Below are 22,503 nucleotides of genomic sequence, written 5' to 3'. Positions count from 1 at the left end.
TAAACGACATCTCCATTTATTCCAGGAAAACATCTACAATGGATAATCTTGCAGAAAACATTCATTGATGAACTTTGTAATATTTTTGTACGTCCAAAAAGTTATAAAACCTTGGTGTTTTTACCACAAAGCGTAAAAATTGTTACACCATATTTTATACAAGATTTTTTTTATTTAGATGAAAAATATAATTAAATTACAAACATTGATATTAAGATTAAGTTTGTATCTAATAATAGTGACCGTACTATCAGTTATGATTAAAAATGAGTGTCTTTGAAAAAAAGTAAAGAATTTTTTGTTGGAGACAAGTATTCTCTGAAAGTCTCATACAAGTAGACAATTAGGTAAATAAGTTTTCACGTGTTTCGTTTAGGTAAAAACTGAGTCGATGCTTGGTATTAGAATTCAAAATTATATAATCAACAAAGTTTTTATAAAATGTTAAATTAACATGTTAATTTTTGGTTTTTATTTTTCATAATTGATTTAATTTAGTGAATTTATAATTGTTAAAAATTGTAGCAAATATGCTACCTACTGGTAGTCTTGATGTATTATTCTTCTCAATTAAAGGTGTGAGAGATTGAATTGTAGATATTGAAAAAACCATGGTCTGTAGAGCGAGTCGGTGGTCCATTTTTCTTTATTAGTAGTGGGTTGGCTAATGGGTTTGTTGGTTGTAATTCCGACAGGTGCTGCACTCTATGATGTGCCTCAAATAAACGAATAAACCCATTTAAACATGGGACAAACGGTAGCTAAATAAGGAAGTTAATCATGTAAAATGGCCGAAAGTGGATGTAGTGTTAAGTCAAACAGTCCGAGTACTCATAATCATGTTAGTGTTGTGCAGATGACCATTGACAAAAACGAGGAAGAAGACGAGACCCATCAAGGTAGGAACATAACCTCAAAATTCAAATATCCAGATGTATGTATTTGACGTAACGAAACATGTGGTGGCTTTAAATTACACTCCTATCGAGAATTAAATAATTCGGAATTGAAATAACACATCAGTATGTATGAAATGCTTATTGAACAAATATTATAGCGAGAAACTAAAGTTTAGAAAGTTTATAGGTTATGTTGTGGTCACTCATCAATGTTGATTGTTGACATTCTTTGATTAGTATCAGAGATAAAATGTTTTAAATTATGTTTGCTAACGCCAACACCAGTTACGAGAAATTTATTTTTGACTCAAGTTCAGTTTTGAAATTTTTGTGATTCCTATAAAGTGAATCAACAGGCTTCTGTTTATTATTGGTTTAATTCACGCAAGTCAAGACAGTGACACGAGTTTTATTTCAGTTATGGACCCCATGCTCTTGGAGGAGTATAAATATGGACAAACGCCCAGGAGTATTGTTAACATTTTGGAGTTTTTTGACCGAAATAAATTGGCACCTGATAAAAACGATATAATTGTTGGATTTCTCTATATATTAATGCTAGAATGTGGATTTGTCGAAATGAACTGTACGGAAATAATCGAGGATTACAATTTTAACTACAAGAGACTGCTACAACATTCTAAAACACTTCCTGAAGCTTGGAAGAAAGATAGTAGTTATCAGTTGAATTTTATTTTGAAATCAAATCCTTATCTGGTGTGTAGACTCACTTGCATGTCGGTGTCAGATGATCTTTTGATTAATTGTACAATAAAAGATGTAGGCAATTTTAGCTTTCTTGTAGATCCTTTAATGTATTTCATAACGTCAAAAGTACAATTCAAAGATTTTTTATTTCAAAATTTGGACCACTTGTCTCGTAGTTTTAAAGACTCGGTGGCTTTTCCTGCAAAAGTCGCTGTCATTGAGACAACTGGAGGAATATGCATTTGTTTGCAACATTTGCCATATGAAATTCTAATTAGAATTATGTCTTATTTGAAAATTTCTGATGTATTGGCTTTAGCTAAAACGAGTATAAGTTTATGTCAAAAATCACAAGATTCTGCATTATGGGTTAAACTCCTTGACTGTGATTTTAAAAAGAAGAATATTGTTAAAACCTACGAAGAATTAAAGTTCTTGTATGAAATTAAGTACGCTAGAGAATTAAGTAAAATTATGGTTCAGGGACCTATTGACTTAAATACGAGTAATTTATAATTTTTTGTGTAATCATTCTGTTATCAAAATATATGTTAATAATGGAAGAGGTGTTTTTATTAGTTTATACCTGATTTGACTGTCAAAATACTTAAAATCTCCAATTTTAAAGAATAAACGATATTTTTGTACAAAACTCTTCTACATTTATTTTTAAGGCCGATTTGTTGTTTTGACAGTCTTTAAGTGCTAAGTTTTAAACGAATTTTAGAACATTTGATATTGGTGTATAATTAGAACATGCCCTTTTATTTACCAAAAAAATTACTTAGTTTTCATTTGCTTGTACTTGGTAATGTGTTCTAGAGAGGATGGTCTAAAAATGTCTAATTCTTATAATGAAATGATCTCAAAACAGTGAATTTTACATCAATAGAGTAATTAAAACGAACTTGATACAAAACTTACGCTTTTTTAAATGCACTAATATCAGGTGACTGTAAATGATTGTTACTAAAAATCTATTGGCAACACTGTCATCTCAGGTTCATAATAGGAAAAGAAAAAGTAGTAAAATAATTCATTTCTCTTAGACCGGTTACAGTTAAACTATCCTTACCTAAATATAACAACGCAACAACAAAAAAACCTTTTTTTCTTTTATATTATTTTCTATGTCTGTTTTTCTGCGTTTTTAATGTTGATTTACTGGTGTAGGCTTTAGCCTAGTCGGTCTGTATCTAAATTTGCCACTGTTGGTATGGTATGAATTTCGGAGAATACAGTGTGTACTTAACCTAAATTATTTTTAGTTACATTTTCAAAGTTGCATTAAATTTTAGATTTGATTAAGTATTTCATTTTTGTCGCTTTTTTGTCTTGTGTATTGCGCTCAACCTAGTTTTTTTTTCATCTTTTTAATTGAATTCAAAACAAGTAATGGTTATTCATTTTACGAAAATTTTTGGCATTTTTATTTTTTAATAGACAAAAAAAATTCCAATATTTTATATACTGGGTGTCAATTTTAAAACTTGCAATCGGCAATATCTCTAGAACTATAAAAGTTATTCAGAATCACTGAAAACCGTTTCGGTGGTTTTTAGGGGGAATCAAAATGGCATGGCAAGTGACGCTCCTCCCCCACCCTTCAAGCCACAGCCACCTTAAGTTGAAAATGAAATGGCACGACCCTACTTGTGATACATCGTTGGAAAGCCCATAACAAGKGCTTTTCAAAAATGTCATACAACAGCCTATTTGATAAAGCCATTTTTCCAATTATTCAAAAACCAAGACGTTAAATTTTCATTTTTTTTTATATTCAAGGGTGGGTGGAGGTGTGTCACTTATCATGTCATTTTAATTCCCCCTAGGAACCACCAAAACGGTTTTGAGTGATTATTAATAACTTTTTCAGTTAAGAGAAATTGCCGATTGCAAGTTTTAAAATTGACACAGTGTATATTTTCGGCCAATTTATCAATTCATTGGGAAAAAGAAAAAAGTTGGAAAATTGTTTCAAATTGTCGCCTCTTTGTTTTTTCCTGGACATGCCTTTAAAGATCTTTTTGTCTCCTAACTTGTAAACGTCAAATTCGTGTTTGACGCATAGTATGCAGTAAAAACTTTCAAAAAACATCAGCGTTTAGGCACATTTATAAAATATATCCTTTTGCATAACGAAACTTTATTTATTGAAATTCCATTTTATACAACTTTTTAATTACTGAATGACTGAAATATATTTAATTCTAATTGGAATAGCGCCTTTTAGTGGTGCGTGTTAGCCATTACGATTATTCTGACGTGTCCTTGTCACTGACATTTTTTTATTTTAATTTTTAATAAAACTCTGTGGCCAAAAACTTTAACACATGTCTTGTGTGTTAATCATATTAAAGGGTTCAATTATTAACACACGACGCGTAGCTGTCAAATTAATTTCGCCTTGTAAAATGTCAGTTATCATACGCGAATGTAAATAACTATTTATCTAATTTATGCCTTTAAGAAGGCTAGTATCAAACTCGTTTGGGTGTGTTACTAGCCTAGTGTATTTATTTTTTTAATGTTGGTGACAATGCCGTTGGAAGTAAATTACTATCAATAAACGAACGTGTAAAATCTTGAGAATTCAGTTTCAGATTACACACATTGACAAATGTTAATTCGAGTCGTTCGAGTTGGCTGCTATAAGTCACCAATAACTGACACAAAATGCCCTCAATTTAAAAATTTTCCTTTTTTTTTAAACAGTATAAAAACACAAATACAAAAATAGTATTGAATAGTATATAGCCATTCAAGCTATCGTTTGTTCATCAACTCGCCGCTACGTGGCTCGTTTTGGAATTTAAAGCTCTTAAAATATTTTAGATTTAATGACATAAATAATGTTCTTTTTAGTTTCAGAAAGTGGACTTTCAGAACCATCCCCTACAACTGAAACGAAACATTTTGATATCATAGGTAGAAATTCCAATGATTTCGGTGAGTACGAGTATTTATTTTACACATTTTTTTTAATTACGCTAACTTTAACTTCATTACATCGGTTTTAAAATAAAATTCCAATTAATAGTTGTCATAAAGAGAATCCGATATGAAATGAGACATTTATTTTTACTATTTTGTAATCGAAATTAATATCTTTGCAGACTTTATGAGTGACTCAAAGGATTATTAATTTACATTTGTTGTATTTGTACATCACCTTTAATAAAAAGAAGCCCTACAATAAGTAATGTGCATCAACCTACTTACAGTCGTAATACAAACATTGATCAAATCTTTTTTTAGTTAAAATTTGTTACACTACTAATATATCACATCTACTTAGATAAGATAAGATTATATTGGTGTAGAAGTTTTCGCGTAAGGTGTGGGCTCGTTGTTATTCCCCGTCGTTAATTATTTTTGTGATGTGAACTAAAATGTCTCTTATAAGAAAATTTTCGAAAAGTAAAAGCAAGAAAAATAGTAAAAGTTCGAAAGATGTGGAGAATGCAGATGATGGAGGTAATTATTTTGTTCTTAATCATTTATAGTTGAAATTTTACAATTATCAGTTTTCGTTTTGAGTGGTATTTGCTATTCCATTGGACTAAATTGTCGTGTTTTCTTATACCGTGCGATCAAAAAAAAGTGATTAAAGTCCTTCAGATGGCAATCCTGATTTTTGACATCAAATGTCAGCGGAAACTTTGACAAGTTTGCGTTTTATTCCTTTTGTGTGAAATAATGTTCACTTTAGAACAGAAAATTTTTACTGCTGTACAAGAGGAAAACGGTGGATGGTCATTTTCACTTTTAGTTTGTGTGGAAAATTTCCAGCCCAGTTTCTCAGCCAATGTATTGCCAATTGTAGAATTTATTCGACGTCTACTCTAATTTATTTTTTATTTGATCGCACGGTATTTTTTGTGTTATCATTCACAGCGATATTACTGTGTCACATTATTCATTAAGTTTTTACAGATATCAAAACAGTTTTAAACAAATAATCAATGTCTGTTTATTTTAACTAAAAATTAACCATGGGATATAACAAATGAAGATTCTTAGAAATCCTTAGAAAATACCGAATTGATCAATTTATCGCTTTGTATACATACAGGATGATTCAAAAGTGTCGGACGAACTCTTGAACGGTGATAGAAGACTTTCAGCTAAGCATAAAAATGAATTCAGATTTTTGTTTCAAGCTTTTTTTGGAAAAAAACAACTGGCAATTTTCATGTTATCATGTAGGCATCTTAATTTTTTTTGTTTCCGATGTTGCTAGAGAGATGGTCCGACACTTTTGAATCAACCTGTATATAATAGGTACCGTGCGATCAAAAAAAAATAAATAAATTAGAGTAGGCGATGTTTAATACTCTACAGTTGGCAACACATTGGCTGAGAATTTGGGCTGGAAATTTTCCACACAAACTGAAAGGAAAATGACCAGTCACAGTTTTCGCATTTTTGTAATAATAACTTGTAAAAAATCAGGATTGCCATCTGAAGGACTTTAATCACCGCCTACTTTAATTTATTATTATTTTTTGATCGCACGGTACTTACAATACAAGGTGCAACCTACTAGAAAAATTGGTGTTTTCAAATTTAGTCTTATAATAACTATTTGTGTAGTATCAAGGGCATAACCCATAATCTTTAATTATGCCTGTGATTCATACAACAGTTTATTTAACTTTGGCCACAAAATATTTCAAGCTCTTTAAAAGTAAAATCTTGACCGAATTTATCGCAGTCTGAGATGTACTCGTAAATTGTTACGTAGTTGCGAAATTTTTTGGGTTTCTGACATTTTAGTTGTAAATTTTGTGAGAATTTTTAAAGTTTTTACGTTATATGGAATGTTTTTTAAAATGGATATAAAAGGTCAGTTTTAGAAATTGCAAATTATGTTTGAGATTGCCCTAAGCATTTATCAAAAATTTTGTTAGTGTTTTAATGTCTGAGATGATTATGTATCACTGTTACTAAAGTAAATCCCGACAAAATAAATATAAATAAATACAGGGTGTTAAATAAAGATTGTAAAATATTTTAGGAAACAGTATGGACCAAAACAAACAAAAAAGTCTTAATAAACATGGGTTCGCAAAGTAACGGTTTCGGAGATATCGAAGATTACTTATTCGTTTTTTCAATCTGTAAAAAACAAAAAAAAAAGAAGCTTCTTGGGAAAATTCTAAAAATATTCACATTTCATATCTCCGAAACCCTTACTTTGCAGACTTATGTTTATTACGACTTTTTTGTTTACTTTGGTTTATACTGTTACCTCCTGAAATATTTTACAATCTTTTTTAACACCCTGTATAAATAAAGACATTTTTCATTATGCTGGCAGTATTTTCTATATAATTAATAACATTTCTATGAAAAAAAATCGTTGCTTTTCATATTTTTTTCTGTACAATGTCGTTTCTTGGCTCAAGAGTCCAATCCAGATTCAGATACTTTTTTAACAGAAATCATTTTTTTGAATTATTTCATCTAAAAAAAATTGTATAGATAGAAAATGATGACAAATTGTAATGAGAAGGAGAACATAGTTGCACAAGTTACAGGAATAGCAATAACAATTAACTGACTGTATGTTTGTCTTTTACAGGTACTCACGATCACGAAGAACATTCTGAAAACGGTAAGTGGCAAATACTACGTACACGTATGATCTAATTATGTTGATTAAATAAGTGATGAAGCTTTAAGAGACATTCTGACATTATTTCATTCAATTAAAACTGGAGAAATTGTCAAAAAATAAAGTTGATGGATCACATAAGTGAGATTCAAGTAATTTATTGATATTTGTTGCATTTTTATTTGAAAGCCCGTTAAAATTAAGATAAGCAGGAGAAAATAAACACACGACACCAAGAGTTCCAGAAGAAAATAAATCAGAAATTTATGGTTGTATCAAAATTTTAGTTTAATGTGTTTAGTGTATTGAGTATGTACCTCGGGTCCAAAAACAGATAGACTTTGTGCTACTGATAGTTTATTTATTTATTATTTTTTATTTATTATTATTTTTTGAACAGGGGGAAACTGAGCTATTCTTTAGCTTCAATTTCAAAATTTACCTAAAATTGATTTTCTTTCAATCCATTATGGTGGAATCAGACACCACCTTCTTCATTGGTCTTGTTTCATAGGTTTATGCGGAACACAATTTGAACATAAATTATAAGTAAATGGAAAAAATGAAAGAGCGCGAAATCGGAGGATGTTTACAAATGATGTATGATGTATGAAGCCAACATGACCAAGAAGGTCTTTTTTTAACATTTGAAAAACCCAGTCTAGCGTTGTAAAAAAATAGAGTGATTAGCAAACCTGCATTACAAAATTAGGTCTCAACTTTAACGGTAGTAATTGGTAGGCATTGTTGATACAATTAACTTTTAAAGTTAAATATCTTTTTCTTAATTAATTCTAGACATTTAAAAGTTTATGGGTGGGTTTACAGATAGTGAATTAAATCAAAATTAAGGTAATCAAAATCCTGAAATCTGATTGGTTGTTCATCAAAAGTCAACCAATCACGTAACAAATTAAATTTAATTGCAACCAAATATTTAATTCGACTTCCACATACAGGGTGCGCCAGAACTCGCGCCCCAGAGAAAATTTTCAAGTAAGGTAAGATACCAGGAACATGAAAAGAATGTTTAAAAAATTCTATCTGTCAAAAAATTTTGACATTTATTTTTTTGACATTTGACATGTTTAGGTTAAAAGTACCCTAACTATTTTGGCTGTTGGTTCTTGCGAAGGATGGTAGACGTAAAGGCACAGATTAGTTGCTTGCGAGCTAATCTGTGGTAAAGGATTGCTCAGGCTCACGAATCTGTCAGCCGGCGTCACGTGGTCCATAGACATGCTGTGACGTCACAACTGGTCTTTAATCGCGTCAAATACATGGGAGTTAATAGGAGCAAATACCAAATAATGCAAATAAAAGTGAATTATGACATTAATTTGTTAAAATCGCTTTTGAATTTATAATGAAATTATTGTAGTTATAATTTGAGGTAATACAAAATAGAATTTTCTGTTTATTTGTGTCCAAAAATTGAGTAAATCTGTTTTCTAATCGGGGTAATCAGACGCAATAATTCCAATAATTCATTGTTCTCCATTTTAATGATATATAAGACATTAAGAATAGGAACAAATTTTTTACTTTTTATATTGACGAGTATTCTTTACGTTTTAAAATGCTCAAACAAAAATGATTTAGGTAATAAATAAATTGCCATTGAAATTTTTTGGTCACAAAACTCGTGAAAATATCAATAATATTCCTAGGTATACATACAAAATAGAAACGGGTTTTATTTTTGACAATTTTATATGCAATAAATTTTGTTGATAAATAATAATACAAAATTTAATAATGGATAATAGGTAAAAAAATGTAAAACAAAATAAACCATTTTTATAATAACTTTAAGACTTTAAAGAAGAAAGAAATGAGCAAAACGACTTTCAACACAATATAAATTTTATTTCTTCAAATAAAAACATTTGGTAGCTGCACTAAACTTGAATTTTGAAACCAGCGTAGGTTCAATCAAAATTCAGTTAAATGATATCCCAAAAATTAAACAAAGATTAAATTAATAATATTTGCTTTCTCTATTTGTCCACATGACTTAGAGATTATAAAAATAATACAATAGTAATAAAATAATTTTGTAATTCTAAAATTATTGAAAAATAAAGAGATCACATAAATTAAAAATCAATTAAGAATTTTATAACACACCACGTTTATAATTTTAATACAAACACTACAGAATTTCTGGGGGTTACAAGATCAGAAATATGCTTGGGAAATTATACTGAAACACATTGTATCTGGTGTAATGTTAGCGATGCAAGTTTATAAAATATGTATCTACTTATAATACATTCATTTCTGTTTTAGATGAGAATAGGCTATGGAAATTTGGCGACTGTAGCTGTATGACAATAAAATAGCTTACTCTAGTCTAAACTAAAAATGAATGCATTATAACAATTTGTTCCTTAGATCACGTTGATAATCATTGTTTGTGAAATGGAGCAAATTGAGCTATGAATCGAGTTGAACTTATCCGCTCGTCTGCACCTGTTGACCCATTCCTTTCTCATCGTTGATGAGACCATATTGTTGCCGATAAGAATAAAAAATGAGATTGTCACCCATTTGTTTTGGTTTTATTTGGCTGCTGTTACAACCATATACAGCATACCATCTACCAGGCATATAGTGAAGATGTATGCACTACCTATTTAAAATTATTGGAATTACTTTAAATATACTAAAATTTGCATTATTTCATACTACAATTTTCTTTTGTAGGATCTTAATATGCTCTAATATCATTAAAACACCAAAAAACACGAAGCACAGCTGATGTAAACAAACAATGTTGGCCAGTTGTGACGTCACGCAATGTGGTGGGGATGATGAAATACTGCTAACATTGCAGCATAGGGCCTGAGCAATCCTCTATGTCTACCATCATTGGGTTCTTGCAACTTTCAGCCACAAAATTCTAAATTCCATAGTTTTTCACAAAAAAAGGAGTCTTTTGCGTTTTTTCGATACAACTTACCGTTTTTGAGTAAAATCAGTTTACAATTTGTCTTACAGACAATTAAGAGGCTAAAAACAAAAAAAAAACTTTGTTTGACCGTTTAAGACGCCCGTGATTAAACATTTCGACAACTGATCTTTGAATTTGTTCAGGTGTTTAAAAGTTATCAGCTGTACCAACTTTTGTAATTTTATCTATTCTGCAATAGTTGGAAAACCCTATTAAGAAACGCATCTCTTTCAGGGGGTGTAACTCGCTTACGTGTAACAGTTTTTGATACATGTTCATAGGAAACTTTTGTCGTAAAATTGAATTTTCTATCACGTGTTTAAATTTGTAACAATAAAAACGGAACATCCTGTATATTTCAAATCCATATCTCCTAAACAACGAAGATATACATTTTCTTAGATTATGTAATGAAAACAGTGCTATAAAAATTATACTAAAAAGAGGGAAATTTAGTCTTATAATGTTGGCGACCTAACTAACCGTTTTCCCATCGAACTGTCAGTGTCAATCGGTCTAACGTAAATGAAATTATTCAAATACGAAATTTTTGCTGTGTTTGGTTTAATTAATCATCGCAAAAAATATTCCGAATGAACATGATTATAGTGGTGCTTACGCATACCTTTAGATCATAGGACAAAGTAAAATAAAAGGTACTTCCTGTTACTTTTGAGACTTTTGTGGTTAGCTAGGTTTCGCCGTCAACTTACTGAACAATATTGGCGTGTGATCTCACAGGGAGTAAACTGTTCATCGTATTTGCCGTCAAGGTCGGTACTTTTAACGCCGTACATTACAAAACGTCATCGACACCTTCGAAATTCATTTTTACGAATAAAATAATGATGTTTCAAATTAATTTATTTCATAGCCACCTAGCCACCACGCAATGTCGACAACTGCCGCAAAATTCCCTACATTCCAAAATTTTTATTTTTTTTCTTTAAAAAAGTGCAAAGTAGAAAAAATACTGTATGATATCTCGTTTATAAGGCATTTTGTCGCACTTACTGCTTTATGACACTCCTCGCTGCGCTCGTCGTGTTCTAAACACGTGCGTGCGACAAAATGCTTCTTATAAAACTCGTATCATAATATACTATTTTCTACTTTGCGTTCGTACTAAGACCCAGTACGAAACTGTTTTGGGTTTCGTACTGAACAAAAACAGTGCTTTAATAATTATACTAAAAAGAGGGAAATTTAGTCTTGTAATGTTGGCGACCTAACCATTTTTCTAACGAACTGTCAGTGTCAATCGGCCTAAGGCAAATCAAATTATTCAAATACGAAATTTTTGCTGTGTTTGGTTTAATTAATCATAGCAAAAAATATTTAGAATGAACATTATGATTAATTAATTAATGCTTACGCATGCATACCTTTAGGTCATGGGACAAAGTAAAATAATTACTGTTACTTTTGAGACTTTTGTGGTTAGGTAGGCTTTGCCGTCAACTTACTGAACAATATTGGCGTGATTTCACTGGGAGTAAATTTTTTATCGTATTTGCCGCTAAGGTCCGTATTTCTAGAGGCGTACATTGCAAAACGTCTTCGACACCTTCGAAATTCATTTTTACGAATAAAATAATGACGTTTCAAATTAATTTATTTTATGAGGCATTTTGTCCCACTTACTGCTTGATGGCACTCCTCGCTGCGCTCGTCGTGTCCTAAACCCGTGCGTGCGACCATAAAACTCGTATCATAATATACTATTAAAAAATTCCATCTGTCAAAAAACTTTGAGTTTTTTTTGACTTTTGACAATTTTTGATGTCTATTTAATGAAACTGATTATTTTGTATATGTTTTTTAAAATTATTTAGTAAAGGTACACAAATTTTGCCAATAAAAGCCACAAATAACATTAAACAGAGTTACAATTTAGTATACAAGAGGAAACAAGGATCCTCTGCTAATAGCCTGTAGCAAAAAAACTTGTAAAATTATTTTTCGAACAAAAATAAATAGTGTCAAAGTGCAAAATTTAAACTCACATAACTTCGAAATTTTTATAGATAATTTTTTTTAATCTTTTCTCCAAACGAAGACGTTTTGCAGAAATACGGGCCTTGACGGCAAATACAATGAAAAATTTACTCTCTGTGAAATCACGTCAATATTGTTTGTTCAGTAAGTTGACGGCAAAACCTTTGTCCTATGTCCTAAAGGAATGCGTAAGCACCACCATAATCATAATGTTCATTCTAAATATTTTTTGCGATGATTAATTAAACTAAACACAGCAAAAATTTCGTATTTTATATTTTGATTTGCGTTAGGCTGATTGACAATGACAGTTCGTTAAAAAAATGGTTAGGTCGCCAACATTATAAGACTAAATTTCCTTCTTTTTAGTATAATTTTTATAGCACTGTTTTTGTTCAGTACGAAACCCAAAACAGTTTCATACTGGGCCTTAGTATGTACGAACGCAAAGTAGAAAAATAATTTTTCCATGTTCCTGGTATCTTATCTTACTTGGTGCGAGTTCAAACACACCTGTATAGTATATATTTTTAATAAAACAATTCTAATAATTTTGTAACACATTCCATGTAATTGATGTGAGTTTCACCAGTCTGTTTAGTTATTTGAGGCCTCTCTCTTGGACCCTTTATTCTGCAGGTTGTCCGAGTAAGTCATCGAGCCGGTGCATATCACCATAGTTACTCCACGCTCCGTCTGGTTCTCCCCATCTCAATTCATCTTTTGTCTTTGTCATTTAAAGTGTGTTGAACAAAGCGAGAGAGATCAATATTCGTTTGGTGGGCGATCGTTTCGTTTCTGTTCGGGAACATGAATGCCAGTGGCAGAGCAGTGAGTGTGGTGTTGTGTGTAACACGTTTGCATGTGTGTGTGTGTGAGAGAGTTTTTTTGGTGTACTATTAGTTGGATTTCCAGTGAATCCAAATGAAATTAAACGTTGTAAATGAGAGAACATGCAACGTTGCTACAGTTTAACGGGGAAACTACCTGTTAAGGGCCAAACGTGTAGTAATAATAATAATGACCCTACCTGGAGTACAGGTATGTGGTGAATTGTGTCGGACCTGCTCCAAGTTGTTTTGGTTATTGTTGTGTCGTGGTGAGTGAAGTGATGTTGGCGCCGTCGCAGACCAAGCCTGAAAAGAATGGAAATACGATCACCACCACCAAGACGAGGACTGTCGCCATAGTGGCGCCTCAGAGGAGTAATAGTTTGGATTATCTTAATTTTGAGGAAAAAAGGCGTTTGATTGCATCCTCTTTATCCCTTTCGGATTTTCTTAATGCAGGAAATAATACCACTAAAGAGGTCAAGGAGGTTGTTACTGGTGAGCATAGAGTGACTTCATTTTCTAATAACAACGTATGACTATGACACAAAGCACGTGCTCAAATGTTTGTTAACGAGTCGCATACCAATCCCTACTTCAGGAATGTAACCTTGAAACTTCAAATAAGGGTATTTTTAATATGAAATGTGTGCGATTGACATTTTGTTTTGAATGTGGAGGTTTATAAGTTGAAGATATTATTATTATTGGTAAACCTATTATTGACCTTTGAATGTTAAAATATCTAGAAATTAGTATACAAAAGCCTTAGAGAACACCCACTGTATGTATACATCGTGTCTCAAAAATTAGTTACAACACAAACATGGTGGTGTTATCGGTTGCATAACTAACCTAGGATTAGAAATATTAAAGGCAGTGCCTCCGCTTCTGGCAAGGGCACTCGATTGTGCTGGTGACAAGTAATTCTTAGATTTTCCCATGATTCGAGATGGTTAATCATAAAAAGTTATTTTTGTTTAATTCTGTGCTTACATATTCGTACCGGACACGGAATTTTAGACAACAAATTTATTACAGTTCAAAAAATGTCTTTGTAAGCCACGCTTTATTGTCAATATAATTAAGGTTTTAGTAGAAATTTATTTTTGGCGTGGATTTTCCGAAACAATAATGCCAGCAATACGTGTTTTTATTTAAGTTCAATAAATTATTTTGATTTGTTAGTTTTTCTCTAGCTGTCAGGATATAAATTACAAAACCGAAAGTGAGGTTAGTTGCATAAGGCCTGTTTTACATTTTTATGTCAGTCGAATGACAAATCGTTCAAAATTTTATGTGCGTAATTGTATCACCCCCCTTTTAGATTATAACGCATGAAGCAAAATTTAAATTAAAATAAATAAATCTGAGAAAGTTTTCTTCAATTGTTTTATTTGATGTGATAATTTTTTTGTTTTATATAGTCGAGATAATATTTAGAATTTAACTAATAGTTGAAATATAAATGAAACTTGCAATTCTAAAATCTGGATTTCTTGGTGTTATGCCGCCACGAATTAAATAACATACACAAGAATTAGTTTTAATTCTTACCTATGATCCTAAGAATGACCATTTCGCTTATTTGTTAAATAAACGTTTGTTATTTGGGTCGATAGTGTGTCTTGAGGACATGACTTTGAAAATGAAATGAATTTATTTGAATCATCTTGCTTGGCATTTGTGGTATAATTGGTAAAAATTGTTAAAAATAACGTCAGGATAATGTTAGAAAAATGTCTCGGCATACATAATACATTACATATGAAAATAGTTCTCAGCAAATAGTTTTCTATTTTTAATACAGAATTCGCTTATTAGTGTTTATTTATAAAAATAAAAATATCTAATTTAAAATAACACCACCGTTTCTAAAACAATGAAATTTTAAATACTACAAGTCACTGAACAATAAACAAAAATAGTTGAAAAGAATTTTTTATATCTTATTATGAATTTATTACAATTTGAGTTAAAATTGAATAAAATTATAGAGGGTGTTCTTTTTTTATTGTTACAAATTTAACCAGGTGACAGAATATTCAATTTTAAGATAAAAGTTTCCTATAAACATTTATCGAAAAATTTTATATAAGGGAGCCACATCCCCTGAAAGGGGTGCATCTTTTAATAGATTTTTTCCAATATTTCAGAAACCATCGTGGATAAAATTACAAAATTTGGTACAACTGATAACCCAAATATACACCCAAATGAATTCAAAGATAAAATGTCGAAATTTTTACTCAGGGGCGTTCTAAACTGGGGGGGTTAAGGGTAAAAAGTACCCAAACTGTTTTGGCGGTTGGTTTTTGCCACTTTCAGCCACAAAATTCTAAATTTCATAGTTTTTTTTTTTTGAGTAAAATCAGTTTACAATTTGTCTTACAGACCATAAAGAGGATAAAAATTAAAAATTAAATTTGTATCACCGTTTATCACCTTTAAATTAGTTCAGGTGTTTAAAAGTAATCAGCTGTACCAACTCTTGTAATTTTATCTATTCTGCAATAGTGGGAAAACCCCATTAAAAACGCATCTCTTTCAGGGGATGTGTTTTTGATGCAAGTTCATAGGAAACTTTTGTCTTAAAATTGAATATCACCTGTTTAAGTTTGTAACAATAAAAACTGAATACCCTGTATAATGTGGCATAATTATGTTTTTGGTAAATAAATAACTGTTACAAACATGTTAAAAGAGAAGAGAGTAATTACTCGTAATAAAAACCTGATCAAGTATTTCAACGAAAGTTTTTTCTAATTTGCATACATATGATGTAATTTCGTAAAAGTAGGTAACTGTTACATGCCCGTCGTAACTAATTTATGATCAAGTGTCTGAATCAATACCATTTTTATTTCGGCACAATTTGATGTACTTGGCATAATATTGAACCAAACATACCAGGTGAATAAAAAGTATGGAACCAAACGTTTTGTGCTTAAACTATTTATTTTTTGGAAAAACTAATTGTGGAATGATAAAGTACTATAAAAGTGTGATGTTTTATTAAGAATAAAAATTTTCGAAATTTTCTTTTGTTTTGGAGTTCTGCAAGATTTAATATTTTTAAAACGGCAACCCTCTATAAAAATATTTTTCTCATGAAGTTTATGATCTAAGGATTACAACTATCTACTTTATATTTAATTTTTTCAAAAACAAAATTTTTACATAAATTGCAATTTTGACAAAAAAAAATACATAACTTAAAGACAATACAAAATTTGTTTTTAAAATACGATCACATTTTTTATATTACTACTTTAATTTACATTAATTATTATTTCTGGAGCCAAATGATTTAAAAAAAACGCTTGGTTCTTTATATTCACCCTGTATACAATAATAAATTCATAATAATTAAAACAGATTTTTATTTATATTCTACAGTCAGTAGATTGTGATGTTAATTATTCATGTATGACCAAATAAATGATCTCAGTTGCATTTAAAAAACCAAACTCGAAACATACGCCGTAATTCAAAGGAGTAGGACAATTTCTTATTTGGTAATAGAAAACGTTCATTGAAGCTCAAAATTGCTTTTGTACTTTACTTATGTTTTACTTATTGTTCTTTTTTTATATTTTAATATTCTAGAATTAAATACATGTTTAACGTCTCTTATTAATTAAAAATAAAATTACTTCTAAAATTTAATAGAGAATTAATATTACAGTTGCATTTCTGAAAAGGTTGTAATATGATGGTTCTAAAAACCACCCGAGTGATTGTACAATTTTTTGAATAACTATGTATGGGCACTCTTTTTTTCAATTTTTTTTTAGTGACAAGCTCTAATTTGTATTTATTTCAGCTCGTGTTTCTTTTATCAGTAGTACGATAAGGAATGAGGATAACGATGAATATCCTCAGGTATTCGATAATTTCGCTTTCCAAAAGCAAAATAATTAATTTCACAATCTAAATTTTTACATTAAAACAGCATAAATTTTTAGAAGAAAAGCAATAATTCGTGCATTTCTTATACAGTAAGCGGCAAATTTATTTACTTATTAGAATTAAAAATATTTTGTTTTGAGAAAAATGCTTGAACAGGTCAATTTTCTTTTTAAAAAATACAAAATTCTCAACTTATGTATGTTTGTTTTTTGTTTATTTTACTTTTTGCCTTTTGGATGATTTTTTTTTGAAAAGTTTATGTACTATTTTAATATTTTGATGTTATCATTTTGACAATTAAACGATCTATCGAATTGGCTAAAAAAATTGGGGGTTTTTATTTTTTAAAAATGCCGATGACGTCATTACTCAAAAACCAAAAGGTGTAAAATTTTAAATTAAGTTGAAAATTGTGTATTTTTTAAAAACAAAATTGACCTGTTTGAGCATTTTTGCCAAAACAAAATATTTTTAGTTTTAATAAATTTATTTCATAATGCTGCTCACTGTAGAGGTGCGCCAGAACTCACGCCTCAGAGAAAAATGTCATGTAAGGTAAGATACTAGGAACATGGAAAACAAATTCTATCTATAAAAAGTTATAAGAGTTTAAATTTTGATTTTGACTCTATTTGTTTCTGTTGGAAAAATAATTTTCCAAGCTTTTTTGTTACAGGCTATTAGAAGAGGAAACAAAGAAACTGTATCTTAAATTCTAACTCTGTTTAATGTTATTTGTGGCTTTTATTGGTAAAATTTTTATACCTTTGCTAAATAATTATAAGAAAATCATATACAAGATCATCAGTATCATTAAAAAAAATTTTGACAGATCGAATTTTTTAAAGATTTTTTTATGTTCCTGGTATCTTATTTGAAATTTTTCTCTGGGGCGCGAGTTCTGACACACCCAGTATATGTATTACTATAAATCCTGTCAACATATTTGAATTGAGAGATTTTAATTATATTGGGGTTAAAATAAAATATGTATAAATTCTATGTATCACGAACATAATTAGTGATTATGACTAAACATTCTCTCAACTATAAGCTTTGATTATCCGTTTAGTAAACAAATAACTATTATGGTCAAGATATCGTTGTTTGACGTTTAATTATAGCATGGAGGGCTATTGTGAGGTCAGGGGGTTATAAAAAAACATATTTGAAAGTAAATTCCAGCAAAAACTTCAAATAAATAGATAGCAAAACAATGAAAATTGAAATAAAAAAATCGTTTAAGTATTTAAATGTCATTCAAGTTGTGTGGATATAAATAGACGGTTACCGTTTGTGTCAATCATGTACTTCCTACTTACGCTTAATAATCGGATTCTATTATCTAGTGCACATTTTTAGACGAATCAAATACAATCGTACTGAATAGAAAGTTGGTGGGAAAACTGAAAGGGAATTATACAAGATGTTGAGAAATTATATTAATTCAATTTAGAAATAGTGGATGTGATACAAAGGTATACAGATTTGTTAGAAAGTATCTAAATTAATTGTCAAAAATTCTCCTAATATGTTTTGTAGAATAAAAAATCAAGTTAGTTTTTTATCTCTAAGACAAATGAGAGTAGAAATTTGAGAACTATCACAGAAGTTATAAATCTGGTAAACTCTTTTTAAAATTTCACTTTATCTTACTACTACTTTTTAACCACTCTATATAACTACATATCTACCTCAATGGTAATATTGATTTTTGAGGAAAACTCCGAGTATTTCAAAGCTTTTTAAAAAAAAATTATAATAATGTACTCGTAGGTAATTTATAATAATCTTTGAATGAAACATTTAAATACACCAAGAAGCTACATGAAGACAAAACAATTATCTTCTCGCTGAAAGGTTTCATTTTTATAGCATTGATCAACCAATGAATTTTTTTCTAATTTTGGGCATTAAAATACGTCTAAATTTAAAGTAAAGTGGCACATCTGCAATTTGTGTTTTTTTTTGCTGTGTATTTTGACGAAAACACTTATTACGAACATTTCGATAAAATATCATATTATCGTAATATTGTAGACAGACACTCACTAGACCTGTACGAATATTCCAATTTCTACTATATGTATGTATTCGGAAAATATGTCGTTTCATCCTTTGGTCAAGGAGTAATTTATATAGGATTACCAAGGTTACAAATCTATAAAATGTCAAAAAGGCAGTTTAACAGAAACATAGAAATTTTGTTATTTAAACGAAATGTCATACACCCTCGCACTTGAGTTCTCGGGTTAATGACACGTTTCTCATGTGGTTTGTAATATACTATAATTGTATTAACTTTTTAATCTTAAATAGGTTTAGTTTTTTACAAAATAAGAAGTGAAACTAAATAGCATTTTTTACGACAGTATTTTTCTGATTTGGTACAAGTATGTTTAGTGATTCTCTTGTTGAGTGGCTCGAAAAATAAAATAATTACTGAACATGCTCGTATGGGCACGAAATTTAATTTTTTACAACATTTTGGATATTAGTAGTAGGTTTAATACTTACTCACTAACTTGATTAACATTTGACAAGGTGATTAAATGAATTGTAATGTAGAGTTGTACTTTTAATTACTCTAGAGTGCAAATGCCATCATTTGTGGGTCAATTAGTCACAATTGTGCGTAGGTGGAATAATAACTAGGCGGTCTTGACAATTTTTTGTAGTATCTTAAAACTACCACGTGACTGTAAGTGTCTGTGATTTTTCTCCTCAAGTTTGTATCAAAATTAATTTGACAAACTTTTATAGGCAATTATCATTTATTTGTGACGAACGCCTACTAACTTAGCCGTCATCTTAATATAACAAATTAAAAGGATTACTAATAATTCTGTGTTGCCAGTAGATTTTTTAGTCATAAACACTAAAATTCTCCTAGTCGAATTGATTGAGAGATATTATTTTGTTTGAAAATATCACAATATTTGTTGTATTTTTTTGATAAAATGCTAACTTTGTTTGAAAACAAAATTGTCTATAATGATACGATTTTATTTATTTTGAAGGCTTTAATTTTATTTGTGGTACTTTAAATAACATCCCATTATATGTTATAACATGTGTCTAATTAAAGAATGATGTGGTCAAGAGTGCTGTGAAATTTTCATGGTATGTCTTGCTTAAATTGTTATGTTTAATAATATATCAAATTATTTAAGATGTATCTACTTATTGACATTATTATTTATTCATAAATTTTTTAGAGCACTCTTTATCACGACACACCTCATTTGAATGGCACTAGCTTTTATTTGATTTAACATTTAATAGGTTACTCTGTTCTTTTTATACAGGGTGATTCAGCTTAAATGACCCATTAGACTCCTCTTGACAGACAACCTATAATACACAAAGTAATTATTCCTTGATTCATATTCGAATTTTGAAAGTTTCATGAATCGAAAAATATCGTTCTTTGATTCTCGATATTTTGAAAATTTAATTTTGTATAAAGGAATAAGTGCATAATGTATTATGTGTTGTCTGCCAAGAGGGGTCAGGTGGGTCATTTAAGCTGAATCACCCTGTATTTAAATTGTATTTAAATCAAAAAAATTATTAGTTATTCATATTTTGAGTATAAATATGTACAGTGACGGACAGTGAATTTTGTCCGCCCAATTTCCATGATAGACTTATAAAAGTGTAAATTAGTCTTTAGGTTTATCTAACCTTGTTTTAGAATTTTGATTAACGTTTGTCATGTTGACAGAATGCTCGATGGTTCTTTGTTATTTTTTACCTGTGCTTTGTCTTACATTGCTTAAGGAATTCACGGGAAAACGTCGGACGAAATTTACTGTCCGTTACTGTACATTACATACATACATACTGTACATACGTACTTTTTGTATGCTTCTATGCGCAAATTCAGTAATAATTTATATAAACTAGGACACGTTTTAATTATCTGTGATTTTAACGCTTGAAGCAGTTTTTTTCTTATTTTGTTTTTAACTAATAAACGTTTTAACCTTAAACTTTACATAATGAAACAGTTTAGCATTTGATACATTTTGGACGTAAAACATTAATTTTTCGAAATTATCCGTAAAGTAAAATTAGTCCGTAATGAACTACTTTTTAGAACTCATATGTCATTATTCAAAATCGACCAAGTAGTTCGTGAAGTGTGCACGCGTGTATTGTTAGTTGCATAAAATTTCAAATTTTTATCTTTTCTAACTATTCTATCTTTTTAACTTTTCTAACTAACTCAAATAATTGTGATTTCAGAAAAAATGTAATCTTCACCTCAGCATTCAAAGTTTTTTTTTTAACTTTTTGGTTATCGTTTCCGTGAATTAACTTTATATTCGTGATAAAACATTTAACATTGATGCCTTGTTTATATGGGGCGTTTCAGAACTCGCACCTCAAAGTAAAATGCCTGTAAGATAAGATGCCAGGTACATGGAAAAAATGGTAAAACAGTTCTTTCTATAAAAATTTCGGAATTATAGAGGTTTAAGTTTTGCACTTTGTGGCTTTTATACATGTAGTTTTTGTACCTTTACTATTTTACTTTGATCCTGTTTATTTGGGTGGGAAAAATAATTTTCTACGTTTTTTTCTCATGATCCTGATGTCTTACTTGGCATTTTTCTCTGGGGTGCGGGTTCTAAAACACCTTCTATAATATTTTCGACTTGAACGAGTTTAAATTACTTACATGCCATTTGATTTTCAGCGAAAAAACAAAATGGTTCTGTATTTCGAACAAACAGTTTGGGTAGTGGAACTAGGACTCCGTCCTTAGAACGAAAAAGTAAATTCTCGATAGGAAAATTACTTAGACCATGGAAATGGAAAAGAAAAAAGAAGTCGGATAAATTGGAAGCAGTGTCGAGAAGTAAGTTGATAGTAATTATTTATACATTTATTAATTCTCATTTAAATTATCAGCGTTAGAAAGAAAAATTTCAGTCCGTGCTAATAGAGACGAATTAGTACAGAAAGGTATCCTTCCGCCAGAAAGTCCTTTAACTCCGCCTATATCCGAGCCAGGTAATTATTTAGTTGGCTTATAATGAATTGCCATCTAGTGGCAATGCATCGTTATTGTTAATAGAAGATATCTTTGGTGGGTTTAGGTGAAACCGTATCATCACCACTTCCTCCCAGCGGGTGTCAGCAATTGATAGAAAAACAAACACCACAGGGACCACCACCCCTATATCCAACGCTTCCACAGATGCAGCATATGCCCATTAATCCGGCATTGCTACAGCAACAACTTCTTCGAAATCCACACTTTAACCAAGCCAATGCCAACAATAATCAAGCCGGTATGTGTTTACAGAATTTTCCTAAAAGATACAGCTGTTCAGTTTTCTTTTCATGCTACACGCTTTATTATGTCACTGTAACAGAGATGGCATTGGAATCTCAAATACAAAATCTTTGCTTACGATTACTTTTAGGCTTATTAACACTCACGAGTATGAATTTCGAAATAAAAATAACAACATACAATTGTTTCTAATTTCGTTTTTTGCGTTTTTTGCAATGTGTGAAATAACACTAAATTAAGAAACAAAAGTGTTTCTAAACTTTATTGTTGAT

General features: G+C 30.2%; 2 protein-coding genes across 7 annotated transcripts in view; both read left to right on the top strand.

Moving 5' to 3' along the window:
* Nucleotides 1–696: 696 nt before the first annotated feature.
* LOC123016023 (phosphatase and actin regulator 4) overlaps nucleotides 697–22,503 on the top strand; it is a 38,302-nt gene continuing 16,495 nt past the window's right edge. For 2 of the 6 annotated variants that reach the window (XM_044416195.1, XM_044416192.1), the window contains exons 1-6: nucleotides 697–899; nucleotides 4,473–4,556; nucleotides 7,195–7,227; nucleotides 21,629–21,790; nucleotides 21,844–21,945; nucleotides 22,032–22,226. In XM_044416195.1, coding sequence (XP_044272130.1) covers nucleotides 788–899; nucleotides 4,473–4,556; nucleotides 7,195–7,227; nucleotides 21,629–21,790; nucleotides 21,844–21,945; nucleotides 22,032–22,226 — 688 coding nt within the window. In that variant the 5' untranslated portion in view covers nucleotides 697–787. Of the gene's footprint in view, nucleotides 900–4,472; nucleotides 4,557–4,949; nucleotides 5,085–7,194; nucleotides 7,228–13,005; nucleotides 13,510–21,628; nucleotides 21,791–21,843; nucleotides 21,946–22,031; nucleotides 22,227–22,503 lie in introns of those variants that run through there. The other 4 variants (XM_044416196.1, XM_044416194.1, XM_044416197.1 and 1 more) reach the window with 4 other exon arrangements.
* LOC123016026 lies at nucleotides 915–2,167 on the top strand. Its single transcript, XM_044416200.1, has 2 exons — nucleotides 915–1,022; nucleotides 1,318–2,167. The coding sequence occupies exon 2, from the start codon at nucleotides 1,320–1,322 to the stop codon at nucleotides 2,121–2,123; it is 804 nt and encodes a 267-aa protein (XP_044272135.1). The 5' UTR covers nucleotides 915–1,022; nucleotides 1,318–1,319; the 3' UTR covers nucleotides 2,124–2,167.

This window comes from Tribolium madens, unplaced genomic scaffold (genome assembly GCF_015345945.1).
Source record: "Tribolium madens isolate multiple individuals breed KSU strain unplaced genomic scaffold, Tmad_KSU_1.1 Scaffold_19;HRSCAF=116;Tcas5.2_LG9, whole genome shotgun sequence".
NCBI lineage: Eukaryota > Metazoa > Arthropoda > Insecta > Coleoptera > Tenebrionidae > Tribolium > Tribolium madens.
This window is presented reverse-complemented; position numbering and strand designations above follow the sequence as displayed.